Genomic DNA, 18,454 nt, shown 5'->3' on the forward strand with positions numbered 1-18,454 from the left:
GTGCAATCTTGAATGAAATCATGTCCCCTTCTTTCGGCAGAAAGGAATATATATTATTAAATACGACGATGGTATATATATCTGGGTCCCTCAAGTACAGTCACTTTGATTACTAATTATCTGTATAGAAAATATTTTGGAGAGGCAATTTACTTTGTAATACCCATATTTCCTTATCTGTTGCTGATTAGGAAATCCTTTAGTAAACTCCAAAAAGAAAACCTCTGCAATCAATCGTTTAATCGTAATCTCTTCAAAGGATTAGATTTTGAACAAGGTCAAGGGTTTCCTGAAAATGGTGGTTTTGATTGGTTGATAAGTAAAGTGATAAAAAGAAAGGAGAAAAAAGGGTGACAGAACTTAGTGGATTACAATGGACAAGTGGACAAGTTTGTGAGCGGTTTATCTGCTTATTTTGTTTAATATGAAGCACCAATACAAATTTGGTGCTTCCTCTGCAAACAATCGTTCATTTGATGGAAGTTGGAACTGACAAATACTGCGTCACATTGACAAGAAGTAACATCTTAGCATAGCATTAACAAATATATTAAGAGTAAAATCCTCAATGTTATGAAAACTTTTTGTCAAATAGTATGTACTATTATCTTTCCTACATACATTTCCGTCAAATCCATGCTTTTGCTTATCAGCTTTCCAGTTAGCCAACAAGAATAAACTGTCTTTTATTCGTAATCAGTTCCTCCAAAAAAACTTTGCACCACACAGTGCTACTCAATAAAAAGTGTACTGAAGCACAGTTTCAACGAAGGAGTGTTTGTATGCTGTTGTTGTTGTTCAATGTTACATCATAAAGAGTTTGAAAACATTAACAATTTTTTTTAATATATTAGTATTCACTCATAACTGTACAATATCAATTTCCATAGTTATTATATTGAAAGTCAAATTATTTTAATAACGAACAAGTATAACGGTTTAAATGTAAATAATTTCATTTTATTACAAGTGTAGAAAATTTTCAGCTATTATTAAATCAGTTATTGTTGCATCAAGATAACCTGAAAATAATAATATCACAACACTATCTAAGTGATGTGAAAACCATTAAGGCGTAATGATTAAGATTCATATTCATATGTCTTTATCTGATGACAAATCAAGAGTTGCATCTGCACTTAAGTGAATGAAGGAGTGATAGATTTTGAATTAAGTCGGTTTTAAATAGACTCTCTTTGATCATCACATAACTCATTTTGAAAGGTCTTTATCATTAAAAAAAAAAAGAGTCTCTGTCCATCATTTTGAAGGTCTTAATCATAAAACAATAACTGGGAAACTAGAATGAGTCATGGGAAGTTAACTTTTGACTATTTAATTTTCTAGATTTGGGAAGTGGTGTTGCTCTTTGTAATACAAAATGGAGTCCTTAGACGTACTCTCCTTTTGTTAAAGCAAAAGGATATGCATGCTTTACCAAAAAGATACACACAAAGGATAATAGGATTAAGAGTACACGTAAATTGAAGGTGGAAAGTTACAGAATTGACGACCCTGTCTCTCTTCTATTCTAGTCAATTACTAGTCAATGCGTTGTCCACAACCAAAGTGTCTCTTCTGTGCCCATTTTGCATGAGCAGCAACCAAAAGTCTCTTCGCTACGCTACCAGAAACTTGAATCAAATAATGGCCCCACTAAATTTCTCACTCTATGCTACCACTTTATAAATTCCACAAGGTTTAGTGTTCCAACTGTGTGAACTGAAAACAAATAAAATAGAGAAAAACATTGGTGGAGATTCTAAGTTAACTAAAGATAAGTTGAGTTTATAATATATAAATGACTACAACCTCAACTTACTAATTGGTTTTGTAAGATTGAATTAGGTTTAAAATTTACTTTTTAATATGATATCAGAGTCACGTGTTAAAAGCCTATTCTAACGAGATTTGTTGTTTGTTAGATTTGCTGTGTCACCTGCTATCAAGCCATTACTGGACCACTTATTCATGTCTAATCTCATACTTGAAATATATATAAATCGGCGTGAATCCCACGTCAACTGAGATAAGGCGAGTTTATAATAGATAAACGAGTTTTTACTTTACATGTCGATTTTGTGGAGATGAATTAGTCTTAAAGTCCAGTTCTTATTAAACATATTTTTGTTCCTTATTATTTTTATCAAACTTCATTTTATATCAATGAATATTGAACTGTTCCAAACCACATGCTTTATGATTTGTCACTTGAGCATCAACGAGAGAGAATATTGAGAACCTCTTAGAATATTTCCAAACTATATAGGAAAGTAGCTCTGTGAATATTCTGCACATAATCAGTTCCTGAATTATAAGAAAATAGCTGTGGTGTGAGTATTCTGTATATAACTTTATGGCAAAAGAGAATACTACACCATTGCCTTTTCTTTAGAGCATCAGAACTTGGCCGTTTAAATGATTCTTTATATTTCTTATAGTTTGAGAATATGGACATTTGAATGTATGCACTTCTCTTAAGGCTAAAATTTCCAACACATGTTGATTAGCTTTTTATTTTATATTCATTGGTAATTTGGTGGGGTAGAGATAAGAGAATTGCATATAGTATGATTAATTCTAGACAATTTTAGGAAATCAAAGGGGAAAAAATTGGAATTCGGATTCTTTGAGGTTTTTCTGTGTTGTTCTTTTTCTCTGTTTTCAAACTATAATGATGGACATTTATTTTAATATTTTAGAATATATTATAAAGAATTTTAATATACTAATATAAATGTATTTTTAATGTTCAACATAGGATCACTAAAAATTCAACGGAGAATCTAGACTTGAAAAATGGTTAGGAGAGCAAATTAATGATTGAATTTTGTAATCAATGATTGGGTTTTGTTCATAGAATATTATTGTCCCTCTAAATAGATGATTCAATTATCTAATGGCCCAAATGCCCTGTGATGTGTGATTTCGTATGCATGGTGGTAGGAGAGCCACTTGATTGGCCTTAAGAAAACCCCTTTTAGTCTTTTACTATTATATGATTATGATTATGATGATGAGCTAAGAGCTTAACACTAATGCAACACATGCTGGCATTATTACTGAATTAAGGAACGAATCTTTGTTCCATTTTATGATATTGTAAAAAACTCCAGGATCTAGTCCTTGTTTTACCTTCTCTGTGAAGGCACTCAACCACACGCACTCACAAAGAAACCTCTCTTAGTCTATAAATTCCTCAGCCAAGAGTCATACCTTCCCCTTTCTTTTTCTCCCATTTGTTTGGGTTCTGTTTTGTCACTTTTCTTGAATCTTTTCCAGTTTCAAGACCATAAAATGACACAAGAAAAACCACCATGTGTTTGGTACTTGGTGGAGTTTCTTCTTGTCTTCTTAACCATGGTCTCGTGTGGTTCAGGGGTTGGAGTCAACTGGGGAACCATGGCTACTCACAAGCTTCCACCAAGCATGGTGGTCAAGATGCTTCAAGAAAACGGTGTTGATAAACTGAAGCTGTTTGATGCTGAAGAGTGGATTATGGCAGCTCTGATGGGGACTGATATTGAAGTAATGCTGGCAATACCCAACAACATGTTGGAGGATATGAGTAAGAATCCTCAGGTTGCAGATTCTTGGGTTTATGAAAATGTCACTACTTACATGTACCCTGGTGGACTAAACATCAAGTTAAGTAGTCCTATGAGTATATTCAGCATTCATGATCACGTTATTTTCTGTTTCTTTTCCTCGCATGGTAGTTTCTTGCTCTCCAATGTTTCTACTATTTGACTCATCCATTCCCATATCTGCATTCTTCCATGGCATCTTTCATTTCTTTTGTTCTGTTTATCATATTGCATCATTCTTTATGTGTTCAATATATGAGTTTCTGTTGTGTGTATGTTTGAATCAAAATTTAACACTACTCTGCATATGCTTGTGATGCAGGTATATTGCAGTGGGTAATGAACCTTTCCTTAAGGAATATAATGGCTCCTATCTACAGACAACTCTGCCTGCTCTTAAGAACATACAAACAGCACTCAATAGTTGGGGCTTTGGTTCACAAATCAAAGTCACTGTTCCCTTCAATGCTGATGCTTACTATTCCCCAGACTCAAACCAAGTGCCATCAGCTGGTGACTTCAGGCCAGAAGTACGAGACCAGACCATTGAAATAGTCCAATTCTTATATGCAAACAATGCACCTTTCACTGTCAATATCTACCCTTTCCTAAGTCTTTATGGAAATGATCATTTCCCTTTTGATTTTGCATTTTTTGACGGAAATAACAGGCCTCTTATAGATGGTAATTCGGTTTACACCAATGTGTTTGATGCAAATTTGGACACTCTTCTCTGGGCCTTAGAGAAGGCAGGGTTTCCAGACATGGATATTATAGTTGGAGAAGTTGGGTGGCCAACAGATGGTGATAAGAATGCCAATGTTCAGAATGCAAAAAGGTTCAACATGGGTTTGCTTAAGCATACACTGAGTGGAAATGGTACTCCTAAAAGGAAAGGTATTATTGACATTTATCTATTCAGCCTTATTGATGAGAATGCCAAAAGTATTCTTCCTGGCAACTTTGAGAGGCATTGGGGGATTTTTGAGTTTGATGGAAAACCAAAGTATGAATTGGACTTGGCAGGACTTGAAGAGAACAAGGGTTTGGTCCCTGTGGAGGGTGTAAGATACATGGAAAAACGGTGGTGTGTTTTGGATCCAAAAGTGAAGGATCTGCACTTATTGGCTGCTAGCATTGACTATGCTTGTAGCCAATCAGATTGCACTTCTTTGGGGTATGGTTCTTCTTGTAACACTCTAACTCTCCTTGGGAATGCTTCTTATGCCTTTAATATGTATTATCAGGTAAATAGCCAAAAGGACTGGGACTGTGATTTCACTGGTTTAGCCACAGTAACAGATGATGATCCATCAGAAAAGGGTTGCCAGTTCCCTATAATGATTTCTTATGCCTCTTCTTTACTGCTGCATGGAAGTCTCACAATCATTCTGATGAAAGCTTTGAGCATATATTTATTTGTAATTTTGCTATAGTTTTCTCTCTGAAGAAACCAAGGAGCACTTGAAGAATGTGCTCCTACAGTTTTTTTACTATATATATTCTTGAAAAAGTTGCATTTGTTTATCTGGTTGTAAGATCACTATGGTTATATCAGAAAGAAAAACACGATTTTTTATCAGGTGTATGCAGTTAGTGTTGGATCAATTTTATTTTATTTTTCTTCTCAAAAAGAGAAATGGGGTTAACCGAAAAAAAAAAACTTTAAAGGAATTAAAGAACTTCAATTTGATAAAAAAAAATAAGAAAAATTGCTTTTAAAAAGGTTCGTTAAAGTAACTTTTAATAAAAGTTGCACACCCTAATACCTCTCTCTCTCTCTCTCTCTCTCTCTCTCTCTCTCTCTCTCTCTCTCTTTCAGCTTGAACAAATTTATGTTGGATGATAAAAAATGTTAACTTGAAAGAACATTTGAACCAATTTCTACTTATGCAGTAAAAAGTGTAAGTAAATTTTGAGTTAAAAAAGAGAGTCAAGTTTTACTACCATGTTTTATATCATGTTGGCATAGTTTTTTTAATTTTAAACTAATGGAGTTGAATTGTTTTTTTATATCTTTCAGCAAACAAATGTAATTTCCAACGTTTTTGTTGGATTTCCGAACATAGGGTACAATCAATAGCGATGAGACTTAGTTTCTAAAATTTGTGCCTTTATTTGTCTAACATGATCATATCATGTTACTCGGTTACATGCTATTTCTGCTAGTTTGGCTAGCATATGAAATGGTGTCAACTTGTTTGATCTGTGTTTTTTTTAGTATCTTTTCAGAGTTGTTAGAAAGAAAAAAATCTAACTTGAATAAAGAAAAAAAATGTATACTAGAGTCATTAGAACTCAAGTTAGTGTCCAATGATAAGACTATTAATGAAAGAATATAGTAATATTTAGTATTGTTAATAAAAAAATATTAGTAAATATAATCAAACTTATTTAAATAAATAAAGGAGTGACTTTAAGTAAAGATGAATTAACATTAAAAGAAAAAAATCTCTGGATCTAATAAATAATTAGAATTTATGAATATTAAGTCACATTTCCACCCTTGTTATATGAAACCTGAAATATAAAATAAGAGAAAGAAAGAATGAAAAAAAAAACAGAGACTTCTTAGTAGGAATATGTCAAGTATCTCTAAACGAGTATGATTTTTGCATATGTTTTTTTCTTCTTTATAAAATTCTAATAAAGAAATGAAAAATAGAAGTTTGTGATGTTAATATGAATGTTTAGTTTATTTATTTTTCAAATCATGTAAGATAGGATTTTAATTTTAAAATAATATAATTGTTTTACTTTCAACTCAATGTGGTAAATCAATCCATGTTTTAAATATTTTTTAAAAAGGACAACATTAATAAGACATTATTGAGATTTAGGTCACTTTTCAATTAAAAACCTTAATAATAAAATTATTAATTTTTTTCTCATATGTTACTTTTCTCATCTCTGTTCAATAAGACTTTGATTCTTATATTCCTAAAAATGTTTGTTGATTAAAGTTAGAATGATTAAAGAGGGTTTTCACATGTTAAATATATGACATTATAATTGTTTGTATATAAAAATCAAGATGTTAATATAATTTTTATTAACTATGTGATCATAATAATGATGATGATTTATATCTTCATTTATTTCAGGTTTATTGGAATCTCAAATTCTTATATTTCATTTTATGTTTATTTATAGAAAATGCAAGTTGGTTTAGATACTTTTTTAATGATTATATTAAAATTTGATATTTATTTTATATTTGTGTTGAATTTCTCGTTTATCTAACACACTCAAATTACATCACTCCAAAAATATTTCCCGAAGAGCTTCTTTAATAAAATTGACAACAAAAATAAGATTCAATGAGAATTATCCCAATTTAAACAAATATAGAAATGAAATGGATAGAATTTGACACCTAAAAACGTAAAAACTTATTGAAAAATTCATAACAAGATATATTTATTTTAAAATATGCATTATCCATGTAAGATAACATAACACAATTTTAATACAAAACTTTGCAACTAAAAATTTGATGTTATTACAGAGAATTATTTGTAAAGTATAAACTCTTAAGAAGAATATAGATAATTAAAAGCTGTGAAAATCTTTAAAGTAGTTGTTGGGCCTGCTTGAATAAGCAAGCATATTAGCCGAAACAGTTTTAGATTCAATTTGCACCAACCATCCTCTAAGTTCAATCTTACACTGCTCCTTTATTTTTATTATAATTTAAAAAGGAAAGCAGATAAAAAAAATAGAGAAAATAATTTCGAAAAGTGAAATAAACGTTGAAACGTGAATAGGCGTGTGGGGTAGTGCAGGCTAATTAAAATAAATAAATAAATGGCGTGATAATAGTAAGTAGAGAAGAGAATCACGAGTAACGGGACAAATATTTGAATTCAAAGAGAGATCATAGAGCGCATACAAAACCTCTTTGTAACGGCTTCATCTGAATCAGTCACAGAGCAAGAGAGCAAGCAACAGCAATAGCAATGGCTTCCCTCACCCCAGGCATTCTCCTCAAAATGCTGCAAGCCATGAACACCAACACCCGCGTCACCGGCGACCACCGTTCTCCGCTCCTCCAGGTTATCGGAATCGTCCCCGCCCTCGCAGGCTCCGACCTCTGGTCCAACCAGGGCTTCTACCTCAACCTCTCCGACTCCCTCAACTCCACCTACGTCCTCCTCTCCCACCCCGACACCGATCTCATCCTCTCCAACCGCCTCCAGCTCGGTCAGTTCGTCCACGTCGACCGTTTCCAATTCGATTCTCCCCTCCCCTCTGTCTCCGCCATTCGCCCCCTCGCCGGCCGCCACCCCTTCCTAGGCACCCCCGAGCCCCTTGTTGCTCGCATCTCCCCTTCCACGCGTCACTTTCTCATCCAACCCCTCCCTGACTCCGACCTCGACCCACTCTCCCTCTACCTATCCAACACCGACCCCACCCAACCTCGAAATCCTAACCCTAGCCCCAGCCCTGAAGAACTTAAACCCAAAGAACAGAAACCTAAAGACAAAGAACGCGTCTCCCGAGAGCCTCTCGCGCCTCGCGACAACTTGCCTCCGCAGAGATTCTCCTCCCCGGCCACTGCCAAGAGGTCGCATTCTGCGTCCAGGAACAAGATCGTTGTTGCGGCGGAGCGGGATCCCTCTCCCGCTGGTAAAGGGAAGAGGTCGGCGTCTCCCGTGCCGTCCAAGTGCGTGGTTCCCAGCCTCGTTTCGGCGCGTGAGGATAATCGGAAGGTGTCCCGGGAGCCGGCTATTATTGTGCCGTCGAGGTACCGGCAGGCTTCTCCGAACGGGAGGAAGCAGCCGTCACCTAGTCCGCGGAGGGCGTCGCTTTCTCCTGGTAGGAGGTTGTCCGGCGGGCTCAAGGTATCGCCGGTGGTGGTGGACTCCGCCGCAAAGAAGAAGATGGCCACCATTGTCGCGGGGATCTCGAAGGTCTCCGATGCGCTGGTTGGGTCCAAGAGTGCGAGGAAGAATTGGGATGAGCAACCCCCGGCCACGCCTGTTGAAACTGAACACAAAGAGAAGGGTGGTTCTAAGAACAAGGTTGACGCGCAGGCAATTTTGCGTACTCAGGTAAATGAAATAGAGATGAACCAAAAGTATAAAAGTGTAGAGCGTAACCGCCGGTGATCGAGCATGAAGTGACGAATTTCAATTGTTTTTCTTGTTTTAGAAACAATGCAATGCACCTTACTTGGTATATGTTTGGTTTGGCCCTAATGCTGATACAATTTTGCAGGCGGCGATGTCAAGACGTTTGAGTGACGTGAGTTGTCAAAAACCGGGTAGCAATTATTCTTCTAGCAATGAGAAAACTAAAGCTTTATCTCCTCAGAGTTGTGTCCTTGAAGAGAAATCCAATTTTGCAGCTATGGGTATCACCGTTCATGAAAAGAAATGGACCGATGGAAGTGTTCCATTTGATGCTGTGTCTGGGAACCTTGCAAGACTCGGAAAGGTATGGGTTTTAACAATTTACTACTCCTTTATCGTTATCATTTGATATAAGCTAGAGTTAAACATAATAAGGAGAAAACTCTAGTGCTTCTGTCGCAGTTCTGAGCTTCCATTGGTAACCAGCTAACACTCTGTTGAACTGATTACTCTTAATTACTAATTAGATAACAGTCTTGAAGATATCTAGGTAACTGCAACTAAATTTTGTCACAAGAAGTAACAGATTTTGCACCCATCTAAAGTAAAATGCAGTGTGGTGACAGTGAGTTTACGAGGGCTTTTTCACATGCTAATATATGTAATTATGCTTTTCGCATACCATGAGTTGTTCCACAAGTGTTAGCACCGCAATTTTTAGAACAATAGGAGATTTTAATCCAACAAAAACAAGCCAAAAGAATAGATAGGTATATATCATTCTGGTGAAACGAAGGGGCTAGAACAGAGTCAGTAAATTTTCATTTTTTTTTATGAAAGGACTCCGTTGATTTGATTTAATAACTCCAAGTCCCTTTTTATCAACCCAATGCAGGAAGCAATGCAAAGAAAGGTTCTTGCCTCTGCTGCTGCTGCGGAAGCATTAGAGGAGGCCAATGCTACTGAATGTATTATAAGAAGTTTAAGGTAACAATTTGACTTTTACCTTAATTTTCTACTGGAAAGAGCCTAAAATATTCTACTCTTTTGAATTGTATCGGAAGTTTCAATATTTAAACCTACAATGAAAATTCCATTTTCTTTTCAAGGGTTTCAATTCATATCTTTCTTTTCACATATTTTGGCTTCCTCTGTAATGGCTAACATGAATGATGTATTTGTGTTTGTTCCTTCGACATGTCAGCATGTTTTCAGACCTGTGCTCAGTGTGCCAGGCTAGAAATCCTTTGCCAACCATAGACAGATTTTTCACTATCTACGATGATGTTCTGAAATCAACTGCGATGGCTGAAGCCGTTGGCAACAGATATTATTCAGAGACACCTGAAGGCAACAGCATTTCGACAGAACAGTCAAAGTCCCTCACTCTCTGGGTCGAAGCTGCCTTGGCCACTGATCTACAGATAGTATCCCTTCTTACTGGCACCGCCGCTGATCCACCATCAACATTGCAGAAAAGCTTATCAAAACGACACTCTCTTGGTGCAGCTAAGAGCCATATGATGGTTCCTTCATCACCACCATCCCGTCTGAGTGCTAGTGTGTGGACAAGAGGTAGTGGAATGAAAGAGACAGTAGAGCTTGGTGCAAATTTGCTATCTGAAATGCAGATGTGGTTTCTACGGTTTGTTGAGGAGTCCCTTGATGCAGGATTTAAAGTGTTTGGAGAGTGTACAGCTGATGGGAAAAAAACATTGCCCCTGGACGGTGGTTCCATTGCTGTTGTTTTGTCGCACTTGAAGCGTGTGAATGCATGGCTGGACCGTGTGGTTTCCAAAGGGGATGACTCACTTACAGAGAAGATTGAGAAATTGAAGAGAAAGATCTACGGATTTGTCATTCAGCATGTTGGAACGACTTTTGATAATTCTGCTTCATCATGAATTTCTGAGTTCATTTCCCATTTAACTTCAAAAAGTTCATTCAAATCGATGAACGGGAAGTGCTTCTTCCCTCATCGGATAAGAATGTTTTCAAATGCTCAGGTATTATTATAATAATAATTATTATTATTATTATTTTTATTTCATTGTATTTCAGTGTGGCTGAGATGAGATAATGGACTTAATGTATTTACAAAAGGATTGAACAGGTCATATAGCTTGATTATTGTTTGTTATACATATATATTTTTCAAATGCTAAAATTTAGATATTTTTTAAAGTAATATGATACAAAACCAATTGTTATAGAGATGCTAAATCACATAGGACACCGAAAGAGTACAACACCGTAAACACTACAATCTCTAAGTTATTTCCCCTGTATGACTTCTTTTTTTGTTCCTCTTTTCTTTCTCTAGTTTTTGCTGTCACTTGTAACTTCCCATAGACAATTATGCTTGTCTCTCAACAAAACAATAAACCTGGTTAAATTGGAAATAAACTATCAACAACTGTCTTACTTGCCGTACGATGGTTTCACGGCTTCTAATGAAGCTTCAAATTCTAACATATTAGTCCACTGAGTGTGTTGGGTACGAGACTAAGTATTCACAATTAAAATATAAAAAAAATGAGAAAAAATTACTATAATAGACAAAATATAAATTTTTACTAATGGAAGAAATTACAACTCCTTTTTCTTTAAATTTAAAGAGAACTACTCACAATGTTAAAGCAAGAGAAAGAAGAGAAGAGAAATGATTTTGGAATGTTAAAACAACGAGCATGTGGTTTCTTTTATGATCATCAAACCATGTTCTTAATGATGTTCAAATAAAGTGACTTGTAAAAAAAAGTATGCAGTCTTAAAAATTTAATGAAAATTTAATCATTTTAAGAAAATCTAAATTATAATTAATAATTAATAATATAGTAAATTTTATTTGTATAGTAAATATATTTAGTAATATTCTTTTAAATTATGACATGCTTTAATGAATTTGATTGAAGTTGTATTTTTTGCAAATAGCTTATCTATGATAAATATTGTTTTTAATGACTTTCTGATCATACGAACAATTCCTAAATAGACATATGTTTTTGTATAGCAACATTTTTCATATCATGTACAAAAATAATACTTTAACATTCTTAAAAAATAGTCTCTTCTTAAAATCTACTTCAATATTATATTGATATATGTTAAATTTTGATATTAAAAAACTAAATAAATATAATTAAAAAATATTACTTTTTAAGATATACCTTTGAAATAAATAAAAAATATTAAAAAATATTTATACCAAAATTATAAATATATTTCTGCAGCAAAAGTACCTTTGAAATAAATAAATAAAATATTAATATTCATCAAATACGTAAATGATAACATTTTAAGATAAACTTATTTGTCATTGTCATATAATATAAATATTTTTATTTTATAATGTATTTTTAGTTATTTTTGTAAATAACTAAAAGATAGAACGGTCTTAAATATCTCTCTAAAATTTCTTATAAATTTATCAATTTTATTTTAACTTATTTTCCATTTTTAATGTATATTTTAAATAGCTTTAAGAAAATATTATACGATCAATAATAATAATAATAATGTCATAAAATTTTATTTTATTTTTTCTACTCCTAATTCAATTTATTTACTAACCACTATAATAATAATAAGTTTTATTCTTAATTATATTGGTTAACTAATATCATAAAACCAAAATTATTTGACGTTTAAATCCAAACTAGTAACCTTGAGATAAATTTGGCACCACCTCCTCCAAGTCATAAACAGAAAAATTAAAACCATTAATTAGACACATTATATGTCTTTTACGTGTCTTAATGTAATTGAGAATCAAAATTTAGAATCATAAACTGTTATTATTTTTTATTAATTTATCGTTTAACATTTGTTTTAAAATTTATGGAAATAATTAGTTCATGAACTTTTTTTTGTTACATTTGTATATTTTATATTTTTAACTACTTTTTATCCTCTATCTACAGAAATAAATAATTTTAATCTGTATTTTCTAAATCCAATTTAAATTTAAATATTGATGCAAAGCATGAAATAATTTTAAAAATGTAATCGAAAAATTGAACTTCAATACAGATATTGATGTAGTATAATCAAAATATTTAAACATAAGATAAATACAAAAATAAATAGCTGATATCTATTAACTAATCAAATTACAAATATTATAACTTGCTTTTGTTCAACCTTTATCACTGTCATTGGTGATTTTTTATCTTATTATTTATATTTTGTGAATACACTCACAAAATTTAATACCCTGTAATTGATGGCACTGAAAAGAAACAGTAGACATATGATGATCATATATATGATTCAAAGAAATAAGAAACTAAAATATTAATTCAATAATATTATCTAAGTTCAGAGTCCAACAACTTCTTATCTGTTAAACCAGGTTTCCCTAAAATTTCTAAAAACAACCCTTGAGACAAGTTTTCAATTTAACAAATTAGAAAATAAAAGAAAAAAAATTGAATAGTTTGACATAAAAACTACTTTTATATGTTTTTTTTTACAAAAAATCAGATATTCATAATACTTTATTTTAAAAAGATTTTAAATTTATCAGAAAAGATATTTAGGAAACGTGTGTTGATCATGCGATGATTCATTGTCAAAGGTTGACAACACGTGTGACCATTAGAAGCAGTGTACCACATCCACACGGACCCTACCGCACCCGAAAAAACACGCACATAGAATCAGGGCTATAAAATCCCAAAGATATGTATGTGGATGTATGCATGAAAGTGGTAATGGTAATCCTATGTAAACAGTCCCAGTCCTAGATAAATCATCATCATCTAGTTTGTTGTTGATCCCCGCCTCCCACCTCCTCAACTCACTGTTTCACCTTCTGCGTTATCCTCTTTCTTCCCCACTCCAAAACCCTCCGTTTTCTTTTCATTAATCTCAGATCACACCGCCGCAAAACCCTAGAATTTTCGGCTCTTCATTTTTCTGTTTCCGATCTTGCTCCGACATTTATTGTGACTTGGATTGGGAATGGCAGGTGGAGGAAGCAAGAAAGATGATGCGCCTGTCATAAACAGCACCAACGTCTTCGCGGCGCTAGGCAGCTTGAAGAAAAAGAAGAAGAAGCCCGACAAGGAGCAGGGCCCGTCCAAGGTCGAGGACCCTCAGAAGAAGGATGTTTTCTGGGCTCCCGCGCCGCTTACTTCTAAATCCTGGGCCGATGTCGACGACGAGGATGATGACGACTATTACGCTACCACCGCTCCTCCTGAATCCGGTTGGGCCGCTCCGCCTGCTTCCGAGACGGTAGCTCAAAACGACGCAGTTGCTGAGGTTTTAATTCCTGCCCTGCTCTTCCCTTATCGTTTAAATTATTTTTTATAATTTATGTTTTTTATTGTTTGTTGCTGAGGTTTACCGAATGTTTTTGTTTGGATTGATGTTGTTTGTCTTTAACCTGGTTGTGGATTGGTTTAGTTGCAAGGACTACTTGTAGATTGATTGCAATTAGTTATTCATTTTTTAAAATAATGTTGATGATTATTTTTTAGTGGATTTTAAGTTATATATATCCCAATAGCTCCATGCTTTGTGAATCCTTTAGTTCATGGCACGGATTGTTTGTGTTTTACCTGTATTGGTTGAGTTGCTTGGACAACTGCTACACCAAAATTTGTGTTTATCTATCTATCTATATAAATAGAGCTATTTAGATATAGATAGTTGAGTGATGCTTATACACACACATTGATATAAAGATTAATCTGAGTTGAAATATTTTTTTAACCATGATTGTGGCAAAGGGGAGGGCTAGGTGTTTCATCAGGGTCTTTGTATTTCTCTGTTATTTTTATTTGGACTTGGATTACATAGGGTTTTTGGTATTGGGTGGCTTTTTATATTGGGGGAGAAAGCTTTTCATGGAAGTTGTTGACTGTTGACTGAATTGCTGGAAAGCTGTGTAGCTTTCAAATTGTTTACTGTTCTATTTGTATTGTTTATGTTTATGATGATTATCCAAATCTTATTCCAGTTGTCTAGCTTCTCGATAGTCATCATCAATTATTACCAAGTTGTCTTATATTTGTTGAGTTCTGTAGATAATTTCATAATTTGGTTTTCCGATTCTTGTTTTAGTTGTCTGGCTTAGTCATAATATTTGGATAGTCTTCTTTGTGATTTATGTTAACAATTTCATGATTTGACATTTTGTTTACCTTCAATTAACGGCCTAGCCTTTGCCAAGTTGCTGATTTGATTATAATGGCACTGCAGTTCTTTCTAATTGCCCACGTGTATGATCTTTTTTTAGCTGCTCTATATGATTTGTTTTAACAACTTCATGATTGGGGTTTTGTTTACTTGCAATTAACAGTTTAGTCTATGTCTTTGCTGATTTCATTTATCAGTGCACTGGTTCTATATACTTCCCCATTTTCTATGGTTGTGTTTAACTGCGGTTTATATGATATATGTTAATGGTTTCAGGATTTGATCTTGTTTACTTGCAATTAAAGACCTAATCTTGGAAGTAAACAAGACTCCACATCCTGAAACCATTAACATAAATCATATATAGAGCAATTAAGCACAAAATCAGACACATAGGAAGTATGTAGAACCACTGCATCATTAAATCAGATTAGCAAAGACTAAGCTGTTAATTGCACGTATACAAAATGCTAAATATGAAGTTGTTATCACAAATCATATATACGGTAGCTTAAAGCAAGAACAGACACACGAGGAAGTATAAGGAACCACTTTATCCTATGGGTGTGATCTTGTGTTGCATAAATCATATGTACAGCAGCTAAACACAAGATCAGATACATGGAAAAGTGTTAAGAACTGTTGCACAACTATAACTAAATCAGCAGATCAATAAAGATATTACACTGTTACAGCAACAAAGTTTTTTGTACTTTTTGATGTTTTTTTTTCTGCCTAAAAAATATTAGGATCGTGATATTAGTATTAAATAATCATCCCCAAAACTGTAGGAACAGTCTTCTCGTATTTTTCTTTTTCAGAAGGAAACAATATTTAAATAATGTAAATGTCTAATGATGAACTAAGCTACTGCAAAAAAGAGGGACAACGTATAAAGATGAACATTTTATGCCAACAGTGGTCGAGCTTTGGACCTTAGGCAAGGTTGTTGCTTCAAATTGTTTTGCTGTCTTAACAAGTAATCATTCATTGGCTATGTCTGGAAATAAGGAACTAAATAAAATTGTCTAACATGTTAATTCTCTCAATACTATCTCTCCTGATGGTTTCGTTGGTTACGTATCCATTAACTGAGTATACTTGTTGAATACTTGAAATCAGGAAAGTGAGAGTGAGTCAGAAGGTCTCGATGATGCTGATGATGATGCTGAGGAGGAACATGAAAATGACTTAGATGTGCCAGAAGAAGTCGAACCTGTTCCTCAGAAGCCTGCTGAACCTCCAGTGGTTACAAAGGAAGCTGAAAGGCAACTTTCAAAGAAGGAATTGAAGAAAAAGGGGCTTGAAGAACTTGAAGCTGTTTTGGCTGAGCTAGGATACTCTTCAAAGGAACCCTCTAGCCAGGATGATTCCCAAGGTAAAATTAATGCGTTTTTAATTGTATTCACGTATAGAAAGTGAAATATTCTTAAATATATTAGTTATCTCAACTGAAACTATGTAGTTAACTTAATCCTCCATATTTGGAATTTTTTCTGGCCTTCAAATAATTTAGGTGCTGAGAAGAAAGAAGAGGATATCAATGGTTCTCTGGAAAAGAAGGAGAATGCTACTGGGGAAAGTAAAAATGCTAAAAAGAAAAAGAAGAAGGACAAATCTTCGAAGGAGCAGAAAGAAACACAAGAGCAGCCTGATGGTGTGGAGGCTGGAAATACTACTTCTGAAACTGCTGAAACAGAGAAGACTGAGGATAATTCTGCAATTGATGTTAAAGAGAGGCTTAAGAAAGTTGCTTCAATGAAGAAGAAGAAATCAAGCAAGGAGATGGATGCTGCCGCACGTGCTGCAGCCAATGAGGCTGCTGCAAGGAGTGCAAAGCTGGCTGCAGCCAAGAAAAAAGAGAAAGCTCACTACAATCAGCAGCCAGTGCGGTAAACAGATGGTCAAAGTTATTGTATCTTCTCTTTTGGTGTTTAATTTTCCTTTGGTCCTTTCCATTTTGCTATCTTTCTATATCATAGATATGAGCATATGCTCTTTGTTCATTTGCAAATGCAAAATAAACATTGGAGCGGCTTTAGTTAATTTGACTTTGAGTAAGTTTTGTCTAATTTTATCTTTGGTGGGCAGCAGAAGTATTTTATCAGTTTATTTTTTGTTTTTGATCTTCCTTGGTCTTATTGTTTTATCTATTATCTTTGTTGGCTTAAGATTTCATCCCCTCCGATGAGTGGTATGGGTTAAAATGATCATACCAATACTAAGTTGGTGGGAGGTCAACCGAATGATCAAATATTTGTTAAAATTTGAGATCAGAAGGTGTTCAGACATTCTTGGAACTCAGTCAAGTCAAGCTTTGACATCGAGTGGAGTTGGCAAGAATGGGTAGTTTCGGAGTCACTTTCCAATGCTGCTTATTTTCTTTTCAATTTCAATGGTTCCACTTGTTCTCGCATCATCTTTTGATCCAACACCTTTATATTTAAATGCTAGTGAAGTTTAATTTATTTATGTTTTATTCTGAAAACTATGAATATTAGGGACTTCGATTTCCATAGTTATATTTATTTATAATAAAATCATCTCCGATCTTATGTTTTGACTATTTTATCTGGATCCGGATATATGAAGTTTATTTTTATTTAAAACTACTCAATATATGAATAAAACATTTTTTAATTTGTTACCATATAATAATTATACAAATAAAATAAATATTGTATGGTCAACAGACTTGCTCAGACGAAAGTTATCAATCAAAAGTTCATAATTTATTTTTTAATGTATTTTATGAAGGAAATTAATAACTTTTTCTTTTTCCTTTTGCAAGTACTACTTTTCACTAATTATGTTATTACAGACTTTTCTTCCTTTTTTGAATCTTTTCTCTCCCTTTTATCTTTCTTTTTCTCTAAATATTATTATATTCTCATTCTACTAGTTTAGCATCAATATATTTTACCCTTATTTCCAAATATGCACGCCAATGGGATGATCTCTATTTATTTTAATGCTGTCCGGTTCGATCCGATTCACTATGAGTTAGTTATTTAGTGAGTCAACCCAACTCATTTATTAACGAGCCAAAAGAATTTTGAATCCGACTCATCACGGGTTGGTAGGTTAAATGGGTTGGCTCATTGACTCACTTAACTAACTTTTTTTTCACCTTCTTCTTCCATGAAATTCTTATAATATGTTACTTTGATCGATCAAATTAAAACACTGGTAATTAAACCAATTAATATAAAAGAAAATAAAACAAAAGAAATATATTGTTATATATATTCTAAGTTATCAAGCATAAAATTTTGATAAGTTAATTTGATTTCAATAAAAAAATAGGATTTGAATAATTAATTTAATTAATTTGATTTAATTAAAAAAAATAGGTGGGTTGGTGAGTCAACCCGACCCATCATGGGTTATATCCGTGTGAGCTGGGTTAAAATTGGCTCGCATCAAAAATTTTGTATTTTTTTCAATCCAACCCGACTCAAATCCGTGGTGAGCCGGGTTGGCTCACGGGATTCAAACCATTTTGACGACATTAATTTATTTATTTATTTATAATTTTTATACTGAAAATTATTCATTACTATTTTGTTTTTTGTTTTCATCTTCTGTTTTATATCTTTCTATCTATATTGCTACCGTGTCTTAATTGATATTTTGTGGTGTTTA

General features: G+C 33.7%; 3 protein-coding genes across 3 annotated transcripts; all 3 read left to right on the top strand.

Moving 5' to 3' along the window:
• Positions 1-3,171: 3,171 nt before the first annotated feature.
• Positions 3,172-5,150, top strand: LOC108340209 (glucan endo-1,3-beta-glucosidase 8). The gene is made up of 2 exons (XM_017577424.2): positions 3,172-3,647; positions 3,910-5,150. Exons 1-2 carry the CDS (start codon positions 3,298-3,300, stop codon positions 5,021-5,023), a joined length of 1,464 nt encoding a protein of 487 aa, XP_017432913.1. The 5' UTR covers positions 3,172-3,297; the 3' UTR covers positions 5,024-5,150.
• Positions 5,151-7,429: 2,279 nt separating this feature from the next.
• Positions 7,430-10,797, top strand: LOC108332133 (uncharacterized). The gene is made up of 4 exons (XM_017567278.2): positions 7,430-8,641; positions 8,808-9,026; positions 9,558-9,649; positions 9,867-10,797. Exons 1-4 carry the CDS (start codon positions 7,547-7,549, stop codon positions 10,564-10,566), a joined length of 2,106 nt encoding a protein of 701 aa, XP_017422767.1. The 5' UTR covers positions 7,430-7,546; the 3' UTR covers positions 10,567-10,797.
• Positions 10,798-13,353: 2,556 nt separating this feature from the next.
• Positions 13,354-16,855, top strand: LOC108330562 (uncharacterized). The gene is made up of 3 exons (XM_017565052.2): positions 13,354-13,930; positions 15,932-16,187; positions 16,326-16,855. Exons 1-3 carry the CDS (start codon positions 13,628-13,630, stop codon positions 16,703-16,705), a joined length of 939 nt encoding a protein of 312 aa, XP_017420541.1. The 5' UTR covers positions 13,354-13,627; the 3' UTR covers positions 16,706-16,855.
• Positions 16,856-18,454: the final 1,599 nt, after the last annotated feature.

Source organism: Vigna angularis, chromosome 1 (assembly GCF_016808095.1).
Source record: "Vigna angularis cultivar LongXiaoDou No.4 chromosome 1, ASM1680809v1, whole genome shotgun sequence".
In the NCBI taxonomy this organism is placed as follows: Eukaryota; Viridiplantae; Streptophyta; class Magnoliopsida; order Fabales; family Fabaceae; genus Vigna; species Vigna angularis.